A 25,004-nucleotide genomic window follows, 5' to 3' on the forward strand; every position below is an offset into this window, starting at 1 on the left:
TTTGAAGGTTTGTTTCTCCCTGTGGTTGTGGATTTTTTCCAGCTGGATCCCCATTTGAAGGTTTCCCTCTTTCCCCCCTCTTCAGGGAATCTGGCTGTGTTTTTTTCAGCTGGATCCCCCTCTGAAGGTTTCCTTTCCCCCTCTGGCTGTGTTTTCTCCAGCTGGATCCCCCTTTGAAGGTTTCCTTTCCCCTCTGGCTGTGTTTTCTCCAGCTGGATCCCCATTTGAAGGTTTCCTTTCCCACCTGCAGGGAATCTGGCTGTGTTTTTTTTCAGCTGGATCCCCCTCTGAAAGTTTCCTTTCCCCTCTGGCTGTGTTTTCTCCAGCTGGATCCCCATTTGAAGTTTCCCTTGCCCCCTGCAGGGAATCTGGCTGTGTTTTCTCCAGCAGGATCCCCCTCTGAAGGTTTCCTTTCCCCTCTGGCTCTGTTTTCTCCAGCTGGATCCCCATTTGAAGTTTCCCTTGCCCCCTGCAGGGAATCTGGCTGTGTTTTCTCCAGCTGGATCCCCATTTGAAGGTTTCCTTTCCCCTCTGGCTGTGTTTTCTCCAGCTGGATCCCCATTTGAAGTTTCCCTTGCCCCCTGCAGGGAATCTGGCTGTGTTTTCTCCAGCAGGATCCCCCTCTGAAGGTTTCCTTTCCCCTCTGGCTGTGTTTTCTCCAGCTGGATCCCCATTTGAAGTTTCCCTTTCCCCCTGCAGGGCATCTGGCGCATCCCCGTGGATGAGATCGACCGGCCGGGCAGTTTCGCCTCTCATATGAACCGCTCCATCGTGCTGCTGCTCAACGTGCTCTCGCAGCTGAGGGATTACAGCACCCTGCTCAAGGTCTCATCCATGCTGCAGCGGACCCCTGACCAGGGAAAGTACGAGACATTTATTTCATTTCAAGCCATTTTTTTTGTAAAGCTTTCCGGTGTGTTTTGTTCGCTGTAGGACTGTTTTATTTAAAGCTGTTCTTTGTTTAGGGAAAAAAAAGTCTTTAGACAGGTTCCCTTGGGAATAGTGTGGGATTGTTGGTTTTCTTGGGTTTTACAGAGATGGGGTAACTGAGAGGCATTTTAAAAGATTTTATTCCATTATCTGTCTCAATGAATAGTGAGACACAAAAGATATAAAACTCAACGCTATTTTATCAAAAATTAACTTATTTCTTAGTTACAATACCTTATAAATGTTTTTCACCTTATTAACTTCTACTACACAATACTATTATTACTTCTATTACTATTATTACTTCTAATCCTAATTACCTTTATTTTTTCCCTACGTAGTTCTACTACAATGGATCTTTCACAGTTCTAATTCCCTAAAATATCTAGTCAAAATCATACTTTAAAACGAATTAAAATGTGGTTTTAGTTCAGTCTCTCTCTGTTAACAATGTCATCTCTTGCCATAATAGGTCAGCACACTTTATCTCAGTGTTTACATGCAGATGTGTAAGACTGTGTGAGCTTTCTATCAACAAATCCATTTCCCACATGGAACGATGGGTAATTTTTCTCAAGGTCAGGATTCTGTAAAGTAGCCTGGAGTTTCTCTGCATTTCTGCTGAGACTCAGAGCAGCCCTGGGGGTGCCTGGCAGCCTTACAGAGGTGCTGTGTCACGTGGAGGGATTCTCTGGAGGAGCAGAGCGTGACTGGGGCACCCTGTGCTGGCCCTTGCGTAAGGTCAGGGCCCAGCATCCTGCCTTCCTGTAATCCTTGATGGCCTGAACAATGCCTCTGTGCCTCTTGGCAGCTGATGCTATTTAAAAAGCTTATCCTGTTCAGGGGTGATCTAATTTTAATTGCATTAAACTTATTTAAGAAAAAAGAAGCTCTTAGTGTGAGCTATATATGGACTAGTATCAATGGGAAGACCAAAATGAACATCCAAGGAAAACACTGAGGTAAAATTCTAGTAGGTTGTCCTGTGGGAAATGGTGAAATTGGGCTCTGGCAAATGTTTAAGAAATGAAACATGAATGATTGATGGCAATAAGTTGGAGGCATTGAAGGTTTCTTCATGTGTTTTTGAGTGTCAGTGCATTGTAGTGTGTCTGGGACTGTGTCACCACTTGCTCAGCAAACTTGAAGCCAAAAATACATATCAGAAGGACTGAACCATAGAAGGTTTCAATTTCTGTCCTAAGCAAACCCATAGCTGTACTAAAAATATAATGTTATTTGTAAGTCTAGACTGAATTCAAAAAACAAATAATTTGACATGTTAGATCAGCCAGTGCCAGCCATGGTGAGGTGCAGTTGTTAGAGGAACTTAGAAATACAGATAATTCTGGGTGTGTCTGGTATATGCCTGGAACAACCCTATTTTTAAAAATAGGGTGGTTGTAGTTAGTACTGAGCTAATGAGGAGTCAGATGTTTATGGTTTGCTTTTCAGAGAAAAGAGAGCAGAATTGCCAATTTAACCTAAAATCAGAGAGAGGAAATATGTGTATTTAAAATGTTGGCCTTTTGACTGAAATAGTACCCTTCAGAGTTATTTACTTGATTTCTAGGCCTCTCATTCAAACCAGCTAATTCTGAGATAGAAATTAAGTTTTCCATTAAATGTGATTAGGTGGGATTGACAGCTGGAAGTGTTTCTGCTTGAAAGCAGACTAAAACATTGTGTCCAAATACACTGAAATTACAGTGCTCTAGTAAATTAAATGAAGCTGTAGAGTGAATGTTTTACACATACAGTATTATTTTTTGGTAATACTAACAAGAAAGAAGGTAGTAGCACACCCATGAACCCAGGATTTTTAGAGCTAAAAATCCTGGGTTCAAAGGTAACTGATATGATCAAAGAGAGAGGATTTGCTGATGTCCTTAATCTCACATGCACGCTTTATCCAGAGCATGAAAATCACCTGAGAGTTCAACATAGCTTTGTGTAACTATAAGACTCTTTTTCAAAAAAAGGATTGAATAAAAAGCTGATATTTGAGGGGCACAGAAGGCTTGATACAAGAAAACTGTAAATCTGGTTGTCTGGTTTGCTCTGGGTTTAGTTGCTTGGTGTTTTCCCATTTCTCCCCTTCCCTCTGACTGCAGGCAGAGCTGTCTTCTGCTGCATTTGTGTCATCTCTGATCTTGTGGGGAGGGGAGCAGTGGAGGGAAACAGAGCTAAAGGGTGAAATCCCAGTACTGTTTTATTTCAGTATGCACCTGTAGATTTTTGTTTGTTTCCTATCTTTTAAAGTTGTGTTGGCTTTTTCTTGTTTTTCTTTCAATGCCCTGTGTCTTGGTTTAAAAGCCAGGTGTCTGTTAAGGAAGGCAGGAGCCTCCCCTGAAATGGAAAATACAAACCCCCTCCCTCTGAGTTATTAGAATTTTGAAATTAAGGGGATCTCAGGCAAAGATATGAGAGTAGGTTCTTTACTAGGAAAATTAAAAATACAAATGCAATAGTACAAAAAAAAAAACCATTGACAGTGAGAACAGGCCCTGACCCCCTGTGTGTCAGGGTGGTGGCACAGTCCCATCCCAGGGGGGCTCAGGGTGGGGGCACAGTCCCATCCCAGGGGGGCTCAGGGTGGGGGCACAGTCCCATCCCAGGGGGGCTCAGGGTGGTGGCACAGTCCCATCCCAGGGGGGCTCAGGGTGGTGGCACAGTCCCATCCCAGGGGGGCTCAGGGTGGTGGCACAGTCCCATCCCAGGGGGGCTCAGGGTGGTGGCACAGTCCCATCCCAGGGGGGCTCAGGGTGGTGGCACAGTCCCATCCCAGGGGGGCTCAGGGTGGTGGCACAGTCCCTTCCCAGGGGGGCTCAGCCCTCCTGCAGTGCCAGCTGTGGCTCTGCTGGAGCAGGGATCCTGCACAAGGAGGGAGTTTTCCTCTGCAGCTCCAGGGCTGCTGGAGATGGGCCTGCTCTCCCTCTGGGAATGCAGGGCAGCAGAAAGCTGCTCCTCTGGGAATGCAGTGGGCAAAGGCTGCTGGGCTGTTCCCAGGTCAGATTGGATCCAGGTAGGAATGCTTGGCTCCTGCCCTGGGCTCACATCTCCCCATGGGATGGTGGAATTTGATCAGCCCTGCAAGGACACTCAGTGGCCGTGGACAGCAGAGATCTCCTGGAGGGAGGGTTGGCTGTGGGAGAGATAAAGAAAAAACTGCCCCATGGACAGCAGAGAACTGCCCCACCATAACAGCTGGCAATAGACCACACACCCCAGCTAAATCTTGCAACCTAAGCCATTCCTGGTTCTTGCCTTTGAGAGCTGTGAGCTTTTGGCAGCTAACCTCACTTCTCTCTCTTGCTGGGGACAGGAAGTACCTGCGTGATGCCGATCGCCAGGTGCTGGCCCAGCAAGCCTTTGTGCTCACAGTGAAGGTGCTGGAGGACACTCTCAACGATCTCACACAGGTGAGGCAGCAGGGCACTCCATGGCTCCCATTTAGTAATTAGCTCTTGCAGTGTTCAGTCATTCCCTAGATCTCCTGAGATTAAAGGGCTGCATTTATAAGCATTTACTCCCAATACCTTTTGTTTATATGCCACTACACAGAAAATTTTCTTCCAGCATTGTTGAGTTTTTTGCTTTTGAATTTCAGTAACAAATACAGTTTGCAGTAAGGATTGCAAGATTGCAGTAAGTTTGGTCTGACTATCCCTTAAACATCAAATAATGGTAGATACATGTAGTGTTCAAGCTCTCCATTTTCAGGTGGGGTCTGTAAGAAAATGAACTAAGATTCCTCTTGCAAAACAAACCCAGACAGCTTGGACAGTCTACATGCCTAGACACTTTTCACTGCTAGTCCTTGACAGCACCACACTTATTATTACATATAATTGTAATGTAGATTTAGTTTTTAAAAGTGATACGGAAGCCAATCAATTCCCAGGTTAAGGGTTCTGGATATTGGAACTTTACCTGGTAAATACATTCAAGGAAGAACTTGTTCCTTGGGGTTTTCTGAGTTAACAGACTATAGGTTTAACCAACTAAATGAAAACATTGTCAAGAACACTGGAACTCTGTATATTAAATAGTTTGTTCATAAATCTGGATGTAAGAGTTGTATCATTATGAATTTTTGAAAGAAATGATGATGGACTGAGGTTTTCTACCTTTGGAACACCTCCAAAATAAAGGTACAAAAAGTAAAATACTACAGCAGGGTTTTGCCTGCTTCTTGATCTATTAACAAGAAGGTTGTGTAAGAACAACAAAAGGAAAGAGTCTTAAACTTGAGCTTGATCTGCAGCTGCCAAAAGAAACAGATTTGGTTTTGATTTCAGTATGTTAGAAGAAAAATTTGTGCAGTTAATATCTTGGATTTTCATTTAGTTGGATCCCTTAGCATGGACTGAAGTAGTGAGGGAAAATAAACGTTGTGGCTTTAGTTCAGCCTGAGCTGTTGACACTTCTCTGTGGTGTTTTCACTTATTAAAGTACTTCTAATTGTAAGATTTGTGGCCTGGATTAATTAATATTGAGGAACAAAAAAGAATCAACGTAGAATAAATGCATTTTCTTCAGCAGAAGCAGAAATGAAAGGTACTGGTCAATATTCATGATAGTCACAGCTGTGCTGAAATGCTTCTTGATTTCAATGATAACAGAGAAGAATGATTTCTTTTATTAAGGTTTCAGAAGATCAGGGTTCCAAGTCTTCTAGCCTTGCTTCAGGAAGGATGACAACAGACGTGTCCAATAAAAGTAGTGCAGAAGAGGGGAAGGATGTGCTTCCCAAGAAGGCAGTTCTGTCAGATGGAGCAGGGCATGGTACTGAGAATGGAGTGAAGGAAGCGACCCAGGGACAAATCCCCAATGCCATGGACATTTTGGAACAAGAGGACAGGAGTGACAAAGAGATTAAAGAGCTTCCTGGCCCTGGTTCAGCTGAGCCTATGGATCTTGATGGCTTTTCCAATGACCCTGAAAAAATTGATTCTTCCTGTAAGCGCGGCGAGCCGGAGCGGCTGCAGCCCGGCAGGAGCTCCAAGGACAGGGCTCCCGAGAGCAGGACTCCAGAACTTTCCTTGGAGGAGCTCAGCATCAGCTCAAAACACCAGCAGCAGGCAGCTAAAGGAACAGTTCAAGCAGCACCTACAGAAGAACCTGTCCAGAGGTCAAGCAGGAAGAGGAAATTACTTGAGGATGTGGAGTCTGGAAAAACACTTCTGCTCGATGCTTATCGAGTGTGGCAGCAAGGCCAGAAGGTGATGGCCTATGACCTGGGCAAAATTGAGAAGATCATGTCTGAAACATACATGCTGATTAAACAGGTATTGTGTGATTAATTGGCATTTCTCCATGTGGCCTCAGACGTGGTTTTAGGATCTAACAGGAATTGCTAAACTAGCCCTATATCTGTTTAAAACCTGGGCAGATAAACACCTCCCAAAGAACCATTCTCCTGACAAGGCCATTGCTGGGGATTCTCTATGTTTTGAAACTAAATTTCTGAAATGAGTTAAGAGCTGTAGTACCACTTACATGGTGTTTGTTCAGCTAAATGTTAGTTTGAATTGAGAGAGCTGAGTATTTATCTTTGGGGATGTGCTCCTGAATAATTTAAGGTCAGCATTTTGCTGTAGAACTGCTGCTTCCATGCTCTACATCCCCATTTCATCTCAATTTAATTAGATTTATAGATGAGCTAAGTAATTATGACTTCATTAGTTGTGGTTCTGTGTTCAGGTGGATGAAGAAGCAGCACTTGAACAGGCAGTCAAGTTTTGCCAGGTGCATATGGGAGCATCAGCACAGAAACAGGTAAGCTCTGAAGCCTTTGAGTGCTGCTTTTATGAGTCTGTACAGGCAAATCTGTTGCAGAATGTCTGCAGCACCTAGAAATGCCTCCTTGCCTTGTGTTGGTGCCACATTAGTAGAAAGATCAGCCCCTGTATTGGTGTCAGTGCTGCTGTTTATGGCAGGCTTGCCCAAAAGCTTTTGGGGAAACCCCAAACAATCTTCAAATTGAAATATTTATGGCATACTACAATTTCCCTAATGTCCACATCATAGCCCAGCATTTCATGGATGGTAATTACTTCTCTCTGCTCCCTAAGGGCTCCAGCCTCATCAGCTCTTGCCTTGCTGGCACTGCACTCTGCTCCAGAGATAAAAGATTTTCTTTAGCTCTGTTAAAAACAAATTGTTACTCAGTTTGTTTTTAGCTTGTAGTTTCTGGGTTTACCCAGCAAACAATTAAAGAGCTTTAAATGGATCATTATTTCTCTGTTCTTGGTGTGAAATCAAAGCCATGAAGAAAACTGGATGAATGGATATATTTATTGTTGTTCATCTTGCAGCCCCAAAGTATTTACTAGATTTGTATTTTCCTTAATTTTTGTTCAGTTAAAATGTGATTTTGTATAGTGCATCTCGTAGCAGAGGAATAGGAGAGGATGTAAGAGGAAAGGCAGGTTTTTTTCTTTATTAGGTTTTCATGGAAGTAACTTTCTCCAATTTGTGCCCCTCAGGAAGTCAGTAACATTGTTCCATTGAACTGTAGAAATGAACAGCAATGTCAAGAGAGGTATTTAGTAGAAGTGTTGGCTTGCTTGTAGTCTGGTATTTCAGGTTTAAATTTTTTTAAATAAATAAATGTTAGCTCAGCACGGTAAGCCTTTTTCAGTTTATTTTGGGGAAAAAATAGACATCATCATACTGTGATTTATGACTTCAAAATAAAAAGAATTTGCTAGAAATCTTCTTTAAAAAGTAATGTCACTGTTGCTCTTTTGGATGTGTTCACCTTTTTAAAAAACACTCACCAGATTTCCCTTTATCAACCCAATTCCTTGCTGGGCTTTCTTGAAGGTTCTGGGAATGTCACTGCCATTCCAGTTCTTCCAGCAGAGTCACCAGGTACTCAGCCATGTGCAAAACATGAGAATGGTGAAAAACCTGCACACAAACTCATCCTGAGAGTAGACAGGATAGGTGAGCTAGTATTTAACAGCACTGGAAGCAATAAGATTTCCTGTTAAATCCCTTGAAATAAAACATGCCCCTTCACATGCTGCACTTGGAAGCTTTCCCTTTTAGGAAGCAGTCCCAGCTAACGAGGTTATTACATCCTGCACTCTCATTTTGCTCTGCTTCTAGCAGGATCCTGCAAGCTGTGTGAAGCTGCTCCTACAGCACTGTGAATTAGTGTGGAGACACAGGAATAGCCACTCTTGTAGACATCTGTCTGTTTTCAGCAGACTGAATCCTGTTTTATTTAAAATTGGCAAGTATTTGCCTTCTGTAAGCAAATGATGTCATGTACAGAGCTGCTGCAGCAGGGGAAATGCTTTGTTCCTGGATGGTTTGAGTGGGTTTGCAGGGCCTGTGGTTCTTCAGTCACTTAGCCCAAGAAATTGACAGTTAAAATAAAAATTAAAAAAAAAAGGCACAAAATCCACCTTGATATATGTCTTTCTCAGCTGGCTGTTGTATTTTAAAGGTGCAGGGGTAATATGGTTTCTTTATGGAAGTTTTCACTTGCTACTAAAATTAGGCATTACTTAAATTCTGGCTTTTCAACTTTCTTCCAGACCAGTCAGAGTTTCTAACCTAAGTATTGAACAACTGTGTTCAAAGCTCCTTCTCTGCCACTCCAGGCACAAGCAGGAAACAACAGAGCAGCCATGAGAGGAGCTGGACAAAGTGGGTCCTTCTACTTCTGTGAGCAGATCTAATCTTTTTAATGGCTTGGCAAGGCTGTGACCCTTGGACTTGCTTTCAGAAATCCTCTCTAGTTCTTAGGAGTGTTTTGAGCCTGTGAGAGTCACATCACCTGCAGAGTCAGCTGAAAACATGGCAAGTGGCTGAGAAAGAACCTTTAAAGAAGGCAGAAGAAGTCAGTGGTACAAAACCTTGCCATGATAAGTTCCAGTGCTCCTGGAGGACTGGAGAAATTAGAGTGTTTTCCATTGGGAGATTCCAGAAATTGATATAAAATTGTGTTCTCTGTTGCTGGGACATTTCTTTCAGTATTCCATATTAATATTTTTTTTAGTGATATATTAATCAACCCTAGCACATTTTGCTTCACAGTTTACAGAGTGGTGATGCAAAATTTTTAAGTGCTGATATTAATGCTGTTGTGGAGAAAGGTGTGGCCAAAAGGAATTCCTCCAGGTTTTGTCCTTTTCCCTTTAAATTCTTAAGTGTGAGTAAAACTTCTGATATACACCTCTCAAATGGGCTGAAATCCAGTGGTGGTGGCTGGATCTTTAGCAATCAAGTAACTAAAGTTACCCTGGAGATTAACTGACCTTCTGAGCAAGCAGCATTTTGAAGGTTTCTTGTTCTTTTCTTTGATTTTTCTGTCTGAGAATGTTATCTAAAAGATTTGCAAAGATCCTGAATGCAGTCATCTCAGTTGCTCTGAGTTATATTTTTAGTCTTGCCAACTGTGATTTTCCTATGAAATTAATGGTCCCTGGAAATGGAGTCCTTGTTGAGGGAGGAGGAAAGATTGAGGCAGACAGGTTTGATTTTGAAGTAGCATTGTACTTAATATCTGCTCCTGAGGACCAAGGAGGGGACATGCTGGCAGAAAGCAGTGCTGAGGATTCTGGATAATTAGAGAATTCCTAATTAGCCTTTCCATTGACTGCCTGGAATTGCTCTTGGGAAATTCTTCATTTTATGCTGTTAAGGACATATTGGCATGGGAAAGTTAGTGCAGTACCAGCTAAGGATGAAGCTTTGTATTGCCCAGAATATTCTCTAATGCATGTGGAGATACTTTAGTTTAAGAACCGATCTGTCTTCTCTTTTCCTGCAATCTGAAAAGGTATTTTTATTACTGTGGACTTGATATTAAATTCACTAATGCTAAAAGTGCACCTTTCACCAGTGCTGAAAGTCAAGGCAGTTAAAACCCTGTGGTTGTGTGTTGGGATCTAATGTATCACTAATCCTGAGAACTGAATTTAGATAAAACAAATACTTTAAAACATTGTAAAAATCAACATTGCACACAGGGCTGGATTTAACATCTCTAAAAATACGAGAGTGTTCAGAGGCAAAGTTCCAAAATGCCACTGAGTCTCTGGCCCTGGCTTGTGACCCCTGAGAATTTGGGACTCAGTGTAGAAAGCCCTGGTAACGGGTAGTGTTGTAGGAGCTGAAATTTCTATTGGCTCTTCAAGGTATAGTACATCATCCAAATGTCATGAGAAGGGGCTATTTCGACATTGCTGAGTTATTTAAGACTCACTGCTGCCTTAGCCAAAAAATCCTTGCTCTGGGACCAACTCCATCCCTGAAGCGTCAGGGGGAGAAAGGAAATTTTCAACTGCTCTTTCCTGCTCCATCTGCCAGGCCTTGAGCACTCCCTGCTTGCTTCTGGCTGCCCAAATCCTGCCTTTCACCTTTTGCTTCGCTCACCTGCTCCTCAGGAGCACAACCAGGGCCACCTTCTCCCCCTGGCTGCTGCCAAACTCCAGGTGCTTTCCCCATTTCCCCCTCTCATCCTGCAGTCAAAACACAGCAGCAGATTTCAGTGTCAGCTCTAATTAAAAGTGATGCTTCATGAAGCTACCAGCAGAATCAAAACAATGACTTTTATTACAAACACAATCAGGTTATGCAAATGAGCCTTTCAGGCTCCTGGCAGGCTGCCAGGGTGATCCCTGATTTTAGCAAGTTTTGCTGCTGCTGTAATAGCAAAGTGTTGTTTTATATAAAGTGTTGTAATAGAGAGATGCTGGTTGAGTGCTCTTCCTGCCCTTCTCTAGATCCAGAACAGGTAACTGGGCTCTTGTTTTCTCCTTCCACCCCTGTTTGCCCCTTCCCAGGGCTGGTATTCAGTAGTCTGAATCCACAGCCTCATCCTGAAGAATTTTCTGGCCTCATTGGTGGGTTTGATCTGTGAGGGCTGTGCTGAACCCACACCCAAGAAGCTCAGATGGACTCTGGAGCATGGGTCTGGTGATGGGACCTTACAGGGAATGTGATATTTCACTTGGAACAGGAAAGCATTTTCTGCTGTGAGTGAAGCTAGAGGGCACTCCCATGGATTTTTCCCCTTCTGCTGTGGAATGCAGTCAGCACTGCAGTGACATGGGCTCTCAGGCATTTTTCTTCAAGGAGAAAACTTGAGAGTGACTTCTTTGAACTGCCTTGGGTGTCTAGAGCGTTTTCTTCTCAAATTCTCACGTTAAAAAAAACCCCACAAAGCAACAAACCACCAAGCTGCTCTCTTCAGGAAACAGCTAAAAGCCTTCTGTAAAGGCACTTTGCTGGGAATGGGAGGAGATTAGGAGAATATTAAATAATTAGAAAATAATCATCTTCTACCTCTTGTGTTTTCTCCTCCTTTTTGTTCCACCCACATGCTGCTAATTTTCATCTTTTCTTCCTGCACATCAAGACGTCAGAGACTGCTTACAGAAAAAGTTGTTTTTCCTGAGTTGTCTGTATGCTTTATTAATGCAGCAAAGATGACAAGAAAGGAGGGGGAAGGAGGAGGTGGGGATGGGGGGGACAAAAGGACGAGCTCTTTCATGGTCTCCTACCAAAGGGTGACCATTTTGCTCACTGTTGCATTTGCCAGTTGCCATGGCATCCCCCTCTCACTCTATCCTGGAGGTGTATTCTTGATATAATTAACAGCTCTCCTCCTTCTGTCTCCTGCAGAAAGCAATCATTAAGTGAACATGAAGGAAAGAAAAGACACTTTTTATCTTTTACCTTGTATATTAATGTTTTTCATTCTGCTACCTGGTCTCTCTTGGTCCAATCATGATGGTTTTGTGTGTGGAAGTGTTGCTGTAATATGGCAGAGCAGGACATTGAGCCCCTGCTTGCATTTGTGTTAATGGAGGGTTTAATTAGGCTAGAGTTCAATCTCAGGTGTGTAAACCTTTGTTATTCTCTGTCTATAAAGTGGTCTTGGGAAACACAAGGTTCTTCAGAATCCTGATCATGGATAGTGCTGGTAGTTGTGATGCAGCTAAAAGAAAACTTCCAAATGTTATTTCTTTCAAATGCTGCTGGAGAGAGATTGAGGGGAGGAAAAAAAAAAAGAATGGACAGGCATAATTTAATTAAAATGCAATATTGAGCAGGAGTTGGAGTGGTAATACTGTGGAATGTGGCCAGCATATTGTTCAGGCAGTTTGTGTGCAGGGGATGTTCTGGTGTCCTTTTAAAAAGAACACCTTTGTGTGAGGTGGGTTCTGACTCCAGTCCCACTAGAGTGCTAAACTCAGGTTTGAGAGTAATTGGAAAAAAAAAGAAATCACAAGAAAATGTTATGTAACAGTTGCAGTTCCAGCATCTTTCATTAGGAAACTTTTGTTGGGAAAGCTGTCACTTTCCCTTTCTGGAACATTTGCTTGTTAATTTTTCCCACAGCCACAGAGCAGTGAGCTCTCCCAAAAGCAGAGTGGGAAGGTTGCTGGAGGATTTCTTTGTTTTTCAAAATGTGTTTTTTAAAGACAGCAAGTGTGGTAAAAACAGACCCTTGGTCAGGTTCTCTGGTTTATGACTTCACAGGCTACAAAGTAAATTTTTTTCTCATGTTTTATCTTAATGCTGGATTTCTTTTAGCTGCTGCTGAAGTGCCTCTCTGGGAAAATGTAGGGAGCTATTTTTTCCAGTAACATCTGTGAAAAAATTCTGCACTTTTGCTGATAATTTTATTGGTGCAAGGCTGTCCTAGTGCTGGATTTCCAGCATTTTCCTTACTTGTTTTTACATCAGCTTTCACCATGGGAAGGGTTTGTCCACCACCTCTGTGAAACTGAATGAACTCTTTGAGGAGTGTGCTGAAATAGTCAAGGCTCTAACAAATAAAGAGACTGATTTTGTAACCCAAGTCACAAATAGTCACAATATTCACACAAGCATCCATCCTAGTCACTCATTTACATTTCAGCTTTATTCATTCTTTAGAATGAAAACAGTTTTTGCTGGGTTTTTTAAAGAGAATGAAGATATTGGGCTCTTTATGGCAGCAGTGGATCATCCATGACACCTCGTTTGGATATTCATAATAAGCCTTAAATATTTCTTCTGTCCACTTTGAGATAGTAGTCAATACACAAGTAGTGCTGCACACCCTTCAGCACCTCATGTTTTTTAAAAAATCCAGAAGGAAGTCCAGTCTTGACTAGAGGAACCTGTAGTTCCAATGAAAGACAGGAAGAAATCAGATCAGAGTTTTTAGCTTAATTCAGTTATATTCATTTGTTCTGTAAGTAGCACTGAAATTAGAAAATATTCATTTCTTTTTGGTGACTCTGTACTAGTGGTGGTAGCAGAGGCACTGAGTGTGGTGAGATGGATTGGAGAGGGGAAAAGGAGAAGTTCTGAGTCACAACTGACTGAGATTTGGCTTAGTACCACAGCAAAGTAAGAACTAAACAATAATCTTCTGATGAGAAACCACATAAAACACTGGTAAGGTTTGTCACTGCCTCTCCATTTCCTTCTGTCTGTCTGTGGAAAATAATCTTTATTGTGCCTTACTGGGGGTTAGCAGTAGAGACAGATGAACAAAAGGCTTCTGGTAAATCCAGGGCTGCTGTGGGGAGTTTTTCTGGGTTTATTTCTCAGCTGGGTGTTAGGAGGTCCTGTTTTGCTGGAGCTCTGCAGGATGATGAAATGTGGCCCCTTAAGTCCTGAGCAGTGTAGTTGGTGACATTCCCTGAGCTGCCTGTTGTCAGTAGCATCACCTGCTATCAGAGCTGCTGGGATTCTTGCCCCTACACTAAACCCAAAATCTTTTAAAGAACATGTGCCTCACTGTGGTGCTCATCTGGGCTTTGTGCTTCCAGCTTTTGGATGGTCTTCAGTTCCTGAGTGCAGTAAAAACACACAAAGCAGGTTTAAATCCCTTTTCTTAAGGCTCTGTGAGTTGCAGAGTGCACAGTAACCAACAATGGGGTTTTTAGTGCTTTGCTCTGATTTTAAAGAGAGGTTTCTCCTTTTTCTTCCACTCCCACCCCCTTTTTGGAGAAAAAAAAATCAGTGTGAGATTATTTTTTTTGTTTTTCCTCCCAAAGTCATTGTTTCATTGGGCTGAAAAGAACCTGTCTGTTTACAGCAGCCTGACCCTACTCTTCACCAGGTCACATCTGGAAAATTCCCTTTAAAGTATAAACTCAATAATTTTGGTGTTGCTGTCTTTTGTATAAGGCTGCACTTTTTGACTACACTTTAGAATTTTTGGTCATGGTTTTCCTGAATCAGAAACATCACATTTGTTTCAGCTTTTTTTTTTTTTTTTTTTTTTTTTTAAATAAAATGTTTCAATTCTCTGGAAAAAGAGCTGGGATGCTTCATCGTGGTGAGGAGAAGAATATTGGAGGATAAGGTTATGGAATTGTGGCCTTTAGCAGAAAGGAAGGAACCAGACAAGAGGCACCATTTAAAGTTGCAGCAAGAGAAATTTGGATGAAATAATTGGAAACAAATGTTCACTGGGAAGGTGGTAAAACACTAGCAAGGGGCCTGGAGAGGCTCTGCAGTCTCCTTCCTTGGCAGGGGCTGGGCTGGGCTGGCCCCTAAGCTGGTGGAACTGGCAAGTTGGACTGGAGACCTCCAGGGTCCCTTCCAGCAGCAGTTACTGCAGGGGCTGCTCTCTCTCTAATGATTTTTCATCTGAATACCATCCAGTAGTGCTGAGTTACTTTCCAAATGTCCTTTTTCTGGCTCTGCAAATAGCTCTGCGTTTCTGTAGAAATCTGAGGTGCAGATCCATTTTTAACATCTCTGTACCTAAGTGTGGTACCTGCCTGTGCTTCTCCAGAAAATAATCTGGATACAATACAAGCTCAGAAATGTCAGGTTCTCCATCACCCATTGTGCAAGTTAATGAAGTGCATGGGTGTGAGGGGCTTTCCCTTTAAATCACAGCTGAAAACATTTCCTCCAGTGATCTCACTTCCAGCTTAAGGCTTGCTTCTGCACTTTCATTTCCCTCTGGTTTGTGTGATCCCATTTGTGGCTTGAGACCTTTAGTTTTGGAACTGATGCTTTAAGCATCAGAAACTTGCTGCTTTCAGAGGCAGAACAGACCTTTTTTTGATCCGGTGTGGTAATTGTGAATATAGCTGCTGGGTTTTTTTGTGGGTTTGTTTTTGGTGGTTTTTTTTTTGTGTACACATAGAATCTGGCAGGTTTTAATTGTATGCTTTTTAGAGATTGATTAATCAAGTTCAGGAACTTCAAAAATACATTCTGCCAATTATTTTTTTTTAAATGTACTTGTGTGCTCTCTACCTTTGAATTTTAAGTATGCATTTTCTCCACCTGAAAGCTCCTCTGTTCTCTCAGTGGAATTCTACTGACTTTTCTGGCTGTTTAATAAATCTTTGGTCATCTAGGACATTAGGGTCCAGTTTGATTTTACATTTGACAGCTGAATCCTGTTTCTGTTTCAGACATTCTTACTTTTATCACCATGGTTAAAATGAGGGGGTTTTTCTTGGTAGAGGTATGAGGCAAACAATTAAACATTTGAGAATTCTATCTGACTGCATACTTTATGGTCCAATAAATCCCCATTAAATGAAGGCTGTAGAGAGTATAAAATAAATGCTTTCTGTGGCCTCACAAGCAAGAATACTTTATTTGATTACTGATAAAAGTTACAGAGAAGATATTCATTTTATGGGTACTTCTATTCCCTTCTTTGGTGAATTTATGTCCCACTTCTACCTTCTGTCTGTATAATAAATGACACTGCATTCAATTTTTAGCACTGGCTTTGGAGCAGAGCACTGCTCTTGGTGCCTCTCTTACTGTGCACAGGCAGCAGAGCTTCCTGAGCCTGCTTCAGCTGGACCTCAGTGTTAGCAGCTCTGCACTTGTCAGGAATTCATGATTTGGAGTTATGCTCATCTCCTATTTCACCAGTGAATGCGTTTTTCTATTTTCTCCATTTCTTCTCACATCATTCACTAAGAATTATTTCTTGTGATAATTTGCAAAGTCTCTTAAAGCAGTGCAGATCTGTTTTTTCAGGTCAAGCACTTGTCAATGTATTTTTAAATGAAAGAAATATGTTTCTGTTTACAGGAGATTGTAACTCATACCTAATTACAGAGTTCAGGGAAGTATGTTATGTTGTGAGGGATGTGTTAAATTAAACTTTGTAAATGTGAATAAGTGTTCAAGTGCTAGTTTGATAAACAGACCATAAAGAACAGAAAAATAATCCATAAAGGAGAAAAGATTTCTTTAGAATAGTGATTGAGTCATTGTTCTGTTATATTCACTTTAAAGAGAATGTTTTCTGTCCATAAAATGTGCTGCCTGCAGGCTCTTTCTCACTGCTGCCCCTTTTCTGTGCAGGCCACAGGAGAAGCACCCACAACCCCAAAGCACCCCAAGGACACCCGAGAGAGCTTCTTCTCAGTAGCCCCAGCCACACTGCATCCCACCCCAGTGAATCCAGACACTGTGACTCCTGAAAACCTCCTGAGACTGAACGACCTGCATTCCAAATCCAAGCCAGCCTCTTCCTCTTCATCCTCCTCGTCCTCGGCGAGCTCGGTGCCGCCCGCGCCGGAGCCGCAGCGGGAGCCGGAGCAGCCCCGGGGCCAGGGCACAGAGGCTGCCCCCAGCATGGGGGATGCTGCTCCTGGTAAGTCTCAGCCAGGGAGCTCCTTCTGGCCCCCTCTGATCAGATGCCACGTGCTGAGGTAGTGCCTGACTTGTGATTCTGTCCCCTTTTCCCATCACTACACAAGGCTACACAGGTTTTTGTCACGGTCTGAAGTGGATCTGTGTAATCAATACACACTTGAATTTATGGGGTAGATTAAAAGAGTGACCACTCCATGTAACTTGTGTGGGAAATCATGAAATAGCAGCCTGAAAATTGTCATCTCTTTTCGAGAATTGAAGCCTCTAGCAGCATTAAAATGAAAATTATTTTCCTTTCTTCAATGAGTTGAGGATCCATTTCTTTTAACGTTTAAAATTATTTAAGGTAAAGTGACTACAATTAAAATAAACTGGTGAGCAGCCTAAATCTGTCTTAAAAGTGCTTGATTAACATAATTAGCTGTGCAGCTCTCACTGCCCAGCATATGTGAGTGTGGAGATGCATAACACTGATGAAAAGATTCTGCATGGTCTAGGAAGTTAGTTTATCATCACTATTATGTTTCACATTGCAGAAAAGAAGCATCTGACAGGACCAGAATGCTGGAATATGTTATTTATAGCCCTGGTGTGGTTATGTGCCAGGTTAGAGCACAGGAAAGGATCGAAGAAGCCAAACAAATGTTATTTATTCTATAGCATGATTGTGTGATTTGTTGCTGACTGTATTATGTAATTGGTCCTATACAGTTTTCTAGATGAGGAAAGAATAAATGAGAATGCTGTCACTTGCTTTAGTGCTGTCATGGCAGGCTGGCTCGTTAGCAGACAAAAGAATCTCTGTGCTGGGCAATACTGATCCACTGTGGGGAGTGAAGTAAGATCAGACCCAATTTCAGACTTCCTTGGGTGCCCAGAGAGGTGGTTGGCAGTATCTGTGGGGCACTTTGCATGGTAAGGTGGCCCAGCACCTGCCATGGGCTGTACTTTATTGCAGCTCTAGCAGAAGCACTGTCTGAAAAAGCATCTGCTGCTGCCTGTGCTCACTCCATCTGTTTACAAACCTGGGCCCAGCACTACTCACAAAATGCCTTAGACAAGTCAGGGAGCCCAGATAAAGTTATGAATGAGCCACATATAGAACAGGTATTGTGGAAAATGATGCATGAAGAGCCAGTGGAGCTAGTGTCCAGATTTGTGAGACAGGCTGCTTTCTTAGTTTGGAATTGTGACTTTGTCAAGTTTTTGTCTTTATACTCCTGGGATGTCATTTCTTTCCTTATGTAAGCAGCCTTGTTACTTGAATGCACATAGTCTGAATTCATCAGCATAAAGAGCAAGTTAGGGAGAAATAGGTTTTCCCAACTTGCTAATATCTGAGTACAGAACAAAACTGAAATTTAATATCTAGTATCAGCAATTGTATTGTCTAATTTTCCTTCTTCACAGTTCCAGGGAGAGATTGTCTTAGGGAAGGAAAAGAGAAAAGGAGAGTGATGAGGAAGGAATGGCTTAGTCTGTGTGTAAATTACATCTGTTACTGTCTTTGGGAAGCAAAGGAATGGAGTTGCCTGGTGTCCATGTCTTGTCTGGCTTGCTCAGCAGGGAGTAATTTGGGTTTGTGCCTAGACAACAGGGGAGGAAAACCTGAATCCTCTGTGAGGCTGTTATGGACTTGCTAAGGAGCTTGGTGTAGGAATGACAATGCTGCTGAGAACTCTTGCTTTCTTCTGGTTTTCAAACAGAACTCAGGAGTATTTCTGATGTGCTTTCCTCTCTGCAACTCCCCAGGCCACCTTGCAGTGATTGGAACATTTATTGTAATCTTTTGCCTTTCTGGGCTTTGTTAAGGTTGCAGAGTTAGGTATTGTTCATTCTTCTTTGATGTTTTCTATCCATCATTTTGGTGGAGGGAGATGGAAGGGTTGGCTGCCAGAATTATACCCCTGAAACTGAACATCAAGAGGCTCTGTCTCCAAAGCTCAGTGCTGAATGCATGAGTTGTATCTGGCTCTCAGCCCTACCTGACAGGTCATTTCTCTAGCTGAGAGAGACACCAATTACTTTCTTCCTCTTTTCTTTTTAATTCTCCTACCTTTGCATCCGCCTGCTCTAAAAAGAACTAGTTATAATTCTGTTACAACCCTTTTTCATCTGCCTTCCTCTAGTTCTGTTTGGGTAAAAACTCCTCCCATTTTTAGAGTAAACTGTTTCAACTTTTTTGTCTCATAACCTCTACCTGTACCTACTTATTCATGTGGAAGTACCACACATCAGAGGGTATTAGCTGCTCTCATTTTCCCTGATTTCACCCAGGAAAAAGATTTGTTTTTCCAAGCATTGTTGATGCTGTGCCACTCATTTCTGATGTAAATGTTTTCCTGAGACTCTGTCTGGTGCATGACTAATGGTGCAGAGCACAGATGATGGAGTCCAGCAGCAGAGGGCTGATGGTGGCAGCTTCAGCAAAACACCTTCCTGCATTTGGGTAAAAATGTGCTTGGGACTCTGAGCCTTCCTAGCTCAGCCTAACATTTCTCTGGGGAAGCTAAAATAGGACAATTAAGGTAAACTCACTCCAGCCTGTCACACTGTTCCAGTATTACATGGTTCTAAATTGCTGAAAAATCTTGACATTTTCTTCTTGGCTGTCCTTATTGCAATAATGATTTTTATGAGGAATGAGCAGGAAGACATTCACATTTGAGTTCTGAATACCAAGAGAAGGTTTTTATACCTGGAATTATTTAAAGTTCTCTGTTTTGCTTAAAGCCCACTATTTGCCAAGTTGGAATATAAAATCCAAGTAGAAAACTCCCCAGTATTAATTTTTGGTCCATTTAAGGCCTAAGCAGTTAAATATGAAAGCAAGGTCATGATAAAGCTGTGCAAAGGTAGAAACTCAGAGCTGGGGAAGACAATTCTTTGTGTTGTGCAGGGAGGTGGCACTCCAGAAGCCATGGGAATATCCTGCTGTAATTTCAGTTGTTTGTGAAATGGGCACGACAGGGGAAGTAGAGGTGTAAAAATAGTTCAGCCTGTAGAACTTTGAGAGTTTCAGAAGCACAAGAAATAAATACAGGTGAGGACAGTTGCATGGAAAGATGAGCAGACTCTTGCACAGAGAGCAATGAAGTTAAATTGTTTTAGTGTGTGCTGGCAGCTGCAGAATCCTTGAAATGTTCCAAGTAAAGAGGGATTTGAAGTGGGAAATCCTAAGAATTCAATAACACTCAGTAGTGTTGGGATGTGACATTTCACCCTGTAGGATAACTGGGTGCTGGAGTCACAGGAGAGCTTTGAGGTGTAAGGAGCATCTTTTCCCTGAAGTCTGCAACTTAGTTTATTTTAGCAACTGAGGCATGACTTTTGGTTCTCAGAAGACTGAGGAAACTGAATGTTTTCCTAAGGCATCACTACAGAGAATGTAAGCCATCATTCTGCCCTGGCAGCATCTCTTGTATTAAAACAGTGCATGGCACAAGGGAACACCTCAATTCCTTGCAGTTTCTGGATACCAGACATCAGTGGACATCCACGATTCCTGTTCCTGGGTGAAATAATGGTGAAAGAATTGCTGTTCCTGGGTGAAATAATGGTGGAAGAATTGCTGTTCCTGGGTGAAATGATGGTGGAAGAATTCCTGTTCCTGGGTGAAATGATGGTGGAAGAATTGCTGTTCCTGGGTGAAATGATGGTGGAAGAATTGCTGTTCCTGGGTGAAATGATGGTGGAAGAATTCCTGTTCCTGGGTGAAATGATGGAGCCATCATTTCATCACTTTGCCATCAGAAGCTGAGCTGAACCTCATGCTGGTCTCCGTGGCTCCTGAGTTTGCTTGTCATGGATTTCCAAAGACAAACAGATTTTAGGAGCCTGTAGTTCAGTGTTTTGACATCTTTTCCTCTTACATAAAAGTATTTGTCCATACCTTATTTTAACTATGCATTTCAATTCAAATTTTCAAGTACTTTTTAAATGACTGGAAGTAGTAACAATTAATTAATTGCAGTCAGTGTCTTACCTTGTTTTTTCTGTTGAATTCAAAATTGTGCTGTAGAGCACAGAGTTTTCTCAACAAATGACTCAAAAAAAGATGAAACAGAAAAAAGTTTGGCAGGCCAAGGACCTGTGGCCTCATGTGAGCTACCTTCAGATTGCATTACCTGCCATGGAGCTTCTCTCTTGAATGCATGTGTTCTCCTACTCTGTTCTCTTGTGGCACTTGTGTGCATCTTACTTTCACTACTTTCTCCTCAATTTCTTGAGGAGAGTGTTGACTTGTTGACTCGTTCTGGTTTTTGACAGCTCTCTTCCTCAGTTCCCAAGGCTGGATTTCTCCTAGGCTTTAAAACCTCTTCTTTAAATGCTGGGCTAGAAGCTCCTGCCCACCTGTGAGTGGCTGAGGAGTCAGCAGTGGGAGCCAGCCAGGCTTCCCCCAGTGAGCTCTGCATCACTCTCTGATCTCTTGCTGCTTCAGCCTCCTTGGCTCTGGTGTTCTCACTTCCCCTTGTCTCATCCATGCTTTTTGTGAAGCTTTTTATTTTTCACAATGGGTGCACTCTGAAAACAACTTGACTGCTGAATGTCAGCAGGAGTTTCCTGTTTGTGAATGACTTCTTAATTCCTTTTTGCAGTGCTCAGACAGTACCAGTCAGTCAGGGCTCTTCCTCTTCCCTTTGGAAAAGTGTGCTGATTTACCTCCTGTCGAAACAAACTCATTCCACAGGAATTTTTCTGTACACTTAATGTCTGTTTCTGATATCTACACTTTAGATTCCTGAAGTTTTATTTACTCAATCCAGTGTAGTGCAGAAAATCTTTTGACATTAAAACTGCCATAATTTTTCTGTGCCTATGTTGGATCAGAAAGAACAAATAGGGCAGGGGCCAGCAGAGGCAGGTGAGGTGATGGTTGGAAGGCAGAGTTTAGCACTCAGGGCAGGTCTGTGCTCCAGGAGCCTCTCTAGCCCTGTGCACTCTTAAATCTCCCTGAAAATCCTGGAGAGCCACTGCCCTGTGGATGTCTTGCACTACTGGAACACATTTTTGGGAGATTTTTCTGAAGGAGCCTGGTAGCAATGCTTTATGGTTGCAATATGGTTCAGTTTCACTAGTTTTAGATTGCTGTCAGCAGCATAAAATTTACATCTATTCCTGCACAAAGGCAGACTGAAGAGAGATGTAGTTACAAGTCCTCTGCACAGGTATTGTGTTGCTTACAAAGTACTTAGAAAATTGTGGGGTGTCATTACTTTCACTTCAGAGATTTTTCTGCAGCTGCTTTTGCTAATTTCCTTGTGCTTAGCTGGCTGTCAGGGCAGAGGAGGGTGAAATCCTGGTGGTAAGGGGAAGCTCTTACAGCTTTTGTTGGGCAACTCAGAGAAATTCCAGAAGCAGGAGACTGCAAATGACCCTTCCTGTCCACAGGTGCTGCAGTGATGCTCTCCAGATGATGTGCCCTTGCTGAGCCAGATATTAAACAAATATCAATTAGCTGTGTTTTGATAAAGCCATTTGAACGCTCATGTAGTTGAATATCAAATTGTTGTCTTTTTGATCTAGGCCTATTGTTTGCTCTTTTAAATTGAAGTTTTGTTTAAAAAGAAAAAAAGAGAAAGGCTTGAACTTCAGGGTTTTTCTTTACCTACATGCATGCCAGGTTTTTGCAGCTCTAGGAGAGCTGGTGGGGGCAGGAAATGGTTTTGGACACAGGAATTCTGCTGTCTCTGCTGTCACACTGGCCCTGCATGGCTGTCAGAGGGATCTGGGAATTAGCATGGGCCAGGGACTATTTCCAGGAAGCACTTTCAAAGCAGCCACCCATTTTAAACTTTAGTCTGTTAATGGTCTGTGACAGCTGACCTCAGCATTAGGAAGAGTTTTGGGGTATGTCTCATTTGATTGTGCAGTGCCCTCTCCCTGCTCAGGACCTAGTGATAAATATAGCCCTGTGCTGTGCTATTGCACTGCAAACTTCTGTGCAGCAGACTGCTTGAATTTCTTTTCTTTTAGGGCCAATAGAACTTGTGTTCTGCAGCTTTTTGCCTCCAAAATTACTCCAATGCTTAATTTTTAACATACGACTTTGTGTGTCAGCTTTGAATGTAATTTCCTGCATTTGGCATTTCAAGTCAAATACTTCTTTCTACAGCTACATGCACTAAAGGCACTTGGCAGGGCTTTCTTAGAAATAAATTTAATAGCAGGATATTTGGAATGAATTTAGAGAAAGCAAGGCTACCAAGTGACCTGCCACATGCTGTGCTGAGCTAGGTAGCCTGGCTGTCTGCTGTGCTCTGGTACCTCATGGCAAAAGGCTCTGTTGTTCCTGTGTTTCTGCATCTTAACTCTGTTCAGCTGAGCCAACCCCTGCTCCAGTGCAGTCTTTCTGCTGACTTAGTAGCACAGCTCATAAGGAAACTCTGAGCTCCTTCAAATTCAGGCTTTCCATGGCCTTTGCAACTGCTGTGTGGGGAAAAAAGCTGTATTAATTCCCAGCACACTGGAGAGCAAGGCAGATGGAATAAAGAAAGTGAATTGTTTTCACATTAGTATTATTCCTTGGAAATGTGGTAAGATACTTCCTCCACTATGTCAGGGAGCAAAGGATCAGACATGTTTCCATCAGATGGAAAAAAAAATAAAATATTCCCTGCCTTGTGCAGCAGGGAATGTGTGTGCTGTGGGTGGCCCCCAGTGCAGAGTAAGCCAGTTGTTACTGGGACTAGGAAGGAAAGTGTTTCCTGGAGTCTGGAGGCACCCAGAATTCAGTCCTTACTCTTGAAGCAGTTGGAAGGCAAGGTAGTACAAACCAGCTCAGCCCTACTGACATTTTTCCAGGTTTTTGTCTTGACACAGGGAGCTGCTGGGGAAGGGGTTTTGCAGAGGGATGAAGTCAAGTGGTGTAAGTGCCTTATTTAAGCACTTGAGGTCGTTTTCTGTTCACTTCTCCTGTATTTTCTTTTGAAATGATGTTAATATTTTGTCCTGGAGCTCAAAGCTCAGCTTCTTCTTTCCTATAATGAAATGGTGCTTTGTGCATGGACTCTGTGTTGCCTGTATTCTTTAACATATCTGTGCTGTAATACTTCAAACTGCTGCTGTTAGAAACTGGAAAATGTTTTTTCCAGGTGCTAGTCACATTTCTGGGCTCGTCTTCCAGTTGTAATGTTAGAGGTTTAGTGCATGACTAAAGAATTCTTTCAAACTCCCTATAAAATGTTTTATAACACTGCTGTTCATGCCTCATACCTGACAGCACGATGCCATGGGATCAGTAAGTGCTCAGTGCAGAGGGACCAGAGCAGCTGCTTACTGCTTACACTGGTGCTGCTTTTCAACTTTCTCCACATCTCCAAATTGCCAAGGGATTATTTTTGCCGGCGTTATTTTTGATTTCTCTGTGCAGCAGAATAGCAGAGTGAGCGGTGTGGGTACAGGAGCAGTGGCAGGGTTGTGTAATCAGTGTGTTGATGGTGTGTGGATGAATGCATGTGTGCATTCTGTGGTGAGGAGCTGGGAGAGGATATTAACTGTGATGAAGTCATGAACCCAGGCGCCCGCTATAGGCATCTGCAAACACTGGTTACCCTGGCAACAAGTGGGAAGAGGTTGGAGAGGAAAGCTGGAGTAGGTTGTTGCATTGAATTGTTTCTTCCTCACTAAAGCAGGGAGATGTTGAAAGGTATGATGTCCCTCTTTCTATGTCGTGTACTATTTTATATGGATTTAGGCAGTTGTTGGGAAAGGGAAGGCTAAAAAAAAAAATCTTGTAATGCAGCTCGATTGGAGAGGAACTTTTCAGTATCAATAGTGACGTGCATTGCAAATCTGTGCTTTTCTCTGTGTGCTTAATTTCTGTGTCTTGTGTTGTGAGAGTGCTAAATGGGTCTCCAGAGTACAGCACCTGCCCCATCCTCAGCCTGGGCACGAGTGTCTCTTGCATATTGTATCTTCAGAAACTGGTTTGATTTTAAACTGGGTTTGTAGAGCTAATGTTTGAAAACCTGCCAAGACAGTGCAAGTACAGGGTAATACCAAAAGATTTATTAACTGATATTAAATCTGAGCTTCTGAACACCCTCAGAATGTGCTGCACTTGTATTCTGGCGTTCTCACACTTGTGAGGAATATTGTGGCTCACGAGTTAGTGGAGTCTTTACCTCCCTGGGGAAAGTTTTTATTAGAAGAACTAGGACATTATGTTCAGGGCTTTAACAGCATCTTCCTCAAAACAAATATTAAAATATTCTCTTCAGAAACCTGTTTTAGACAAACAATGAGGAGATCCAGCTGTATGTTCTTGATTGTCCTTCCTGTCTATAATGAAAAAAGAACAAATATTTATACAATATATTAAAGTATATAAAATATATTATAAATTATAATATGTACACCAAAACAACCAATTCTTGCTGTTTTCAAGAAGTCTGAGAAATATTTTGTTTATTAACTTTATTTTTAACTTGGTCACTTGAATGGCATTGTTTCTGTTTAAACAACAA

The 25,004-nt window shown here is 42.3% G+C and overlaps 1 protein-coding gene across 3 annotated transcripts in view; it reads left to right on the plus strand.

Annotated features, from left to right (window-relative positions):
- CABIN1 (calcineurin binding protein 1) overlaps nt 1-25,004 on the plus strand; it is a 113,233-nt gene that overhangs the window by 81,372 nt on the left and 6,857 nt on the right. For all 3 annotated transcript variants that reach the window (XM_009092237.4, XM_018916424.3, XM_018916423.3), the window contains exons 31-35: nt 700-863; nt 4,256-4,352; nt 5,580-6,221; nt 6,637-6,711; nt 16,243-16,534. In XM_009092237.4, the coding sequence (XP_009090485.1) occupies nt 700-863; nt 4,256-4,352; nt 5,580-6,221; nt 6,637-6,711; nt 16,243-16,534 (1,270 nt within the window). The remainder of the gene's footprint in view (nt 1-699; nt 864-4,255; nt 4,353-5,579; nt 6,222-6,636; nt 6,712-16,242; nt 16,535-25,004) is intronic.

The sequence above is a fragment of the Serinus canaria genome, chromosome 15 (genome assembly GCF_022539315.1).
Source record: "Serinus canaria isolate serCan28SL12 chromosome 15, serCan2020, whole genome shotgun sequence".
NCBI classification, from domain to species: domain Eukaryota; kingdom Metazoa; phylum Chordata; class Aves; order Passeriformes; family Fringillidae; genus Serinus; species Serinus canaria.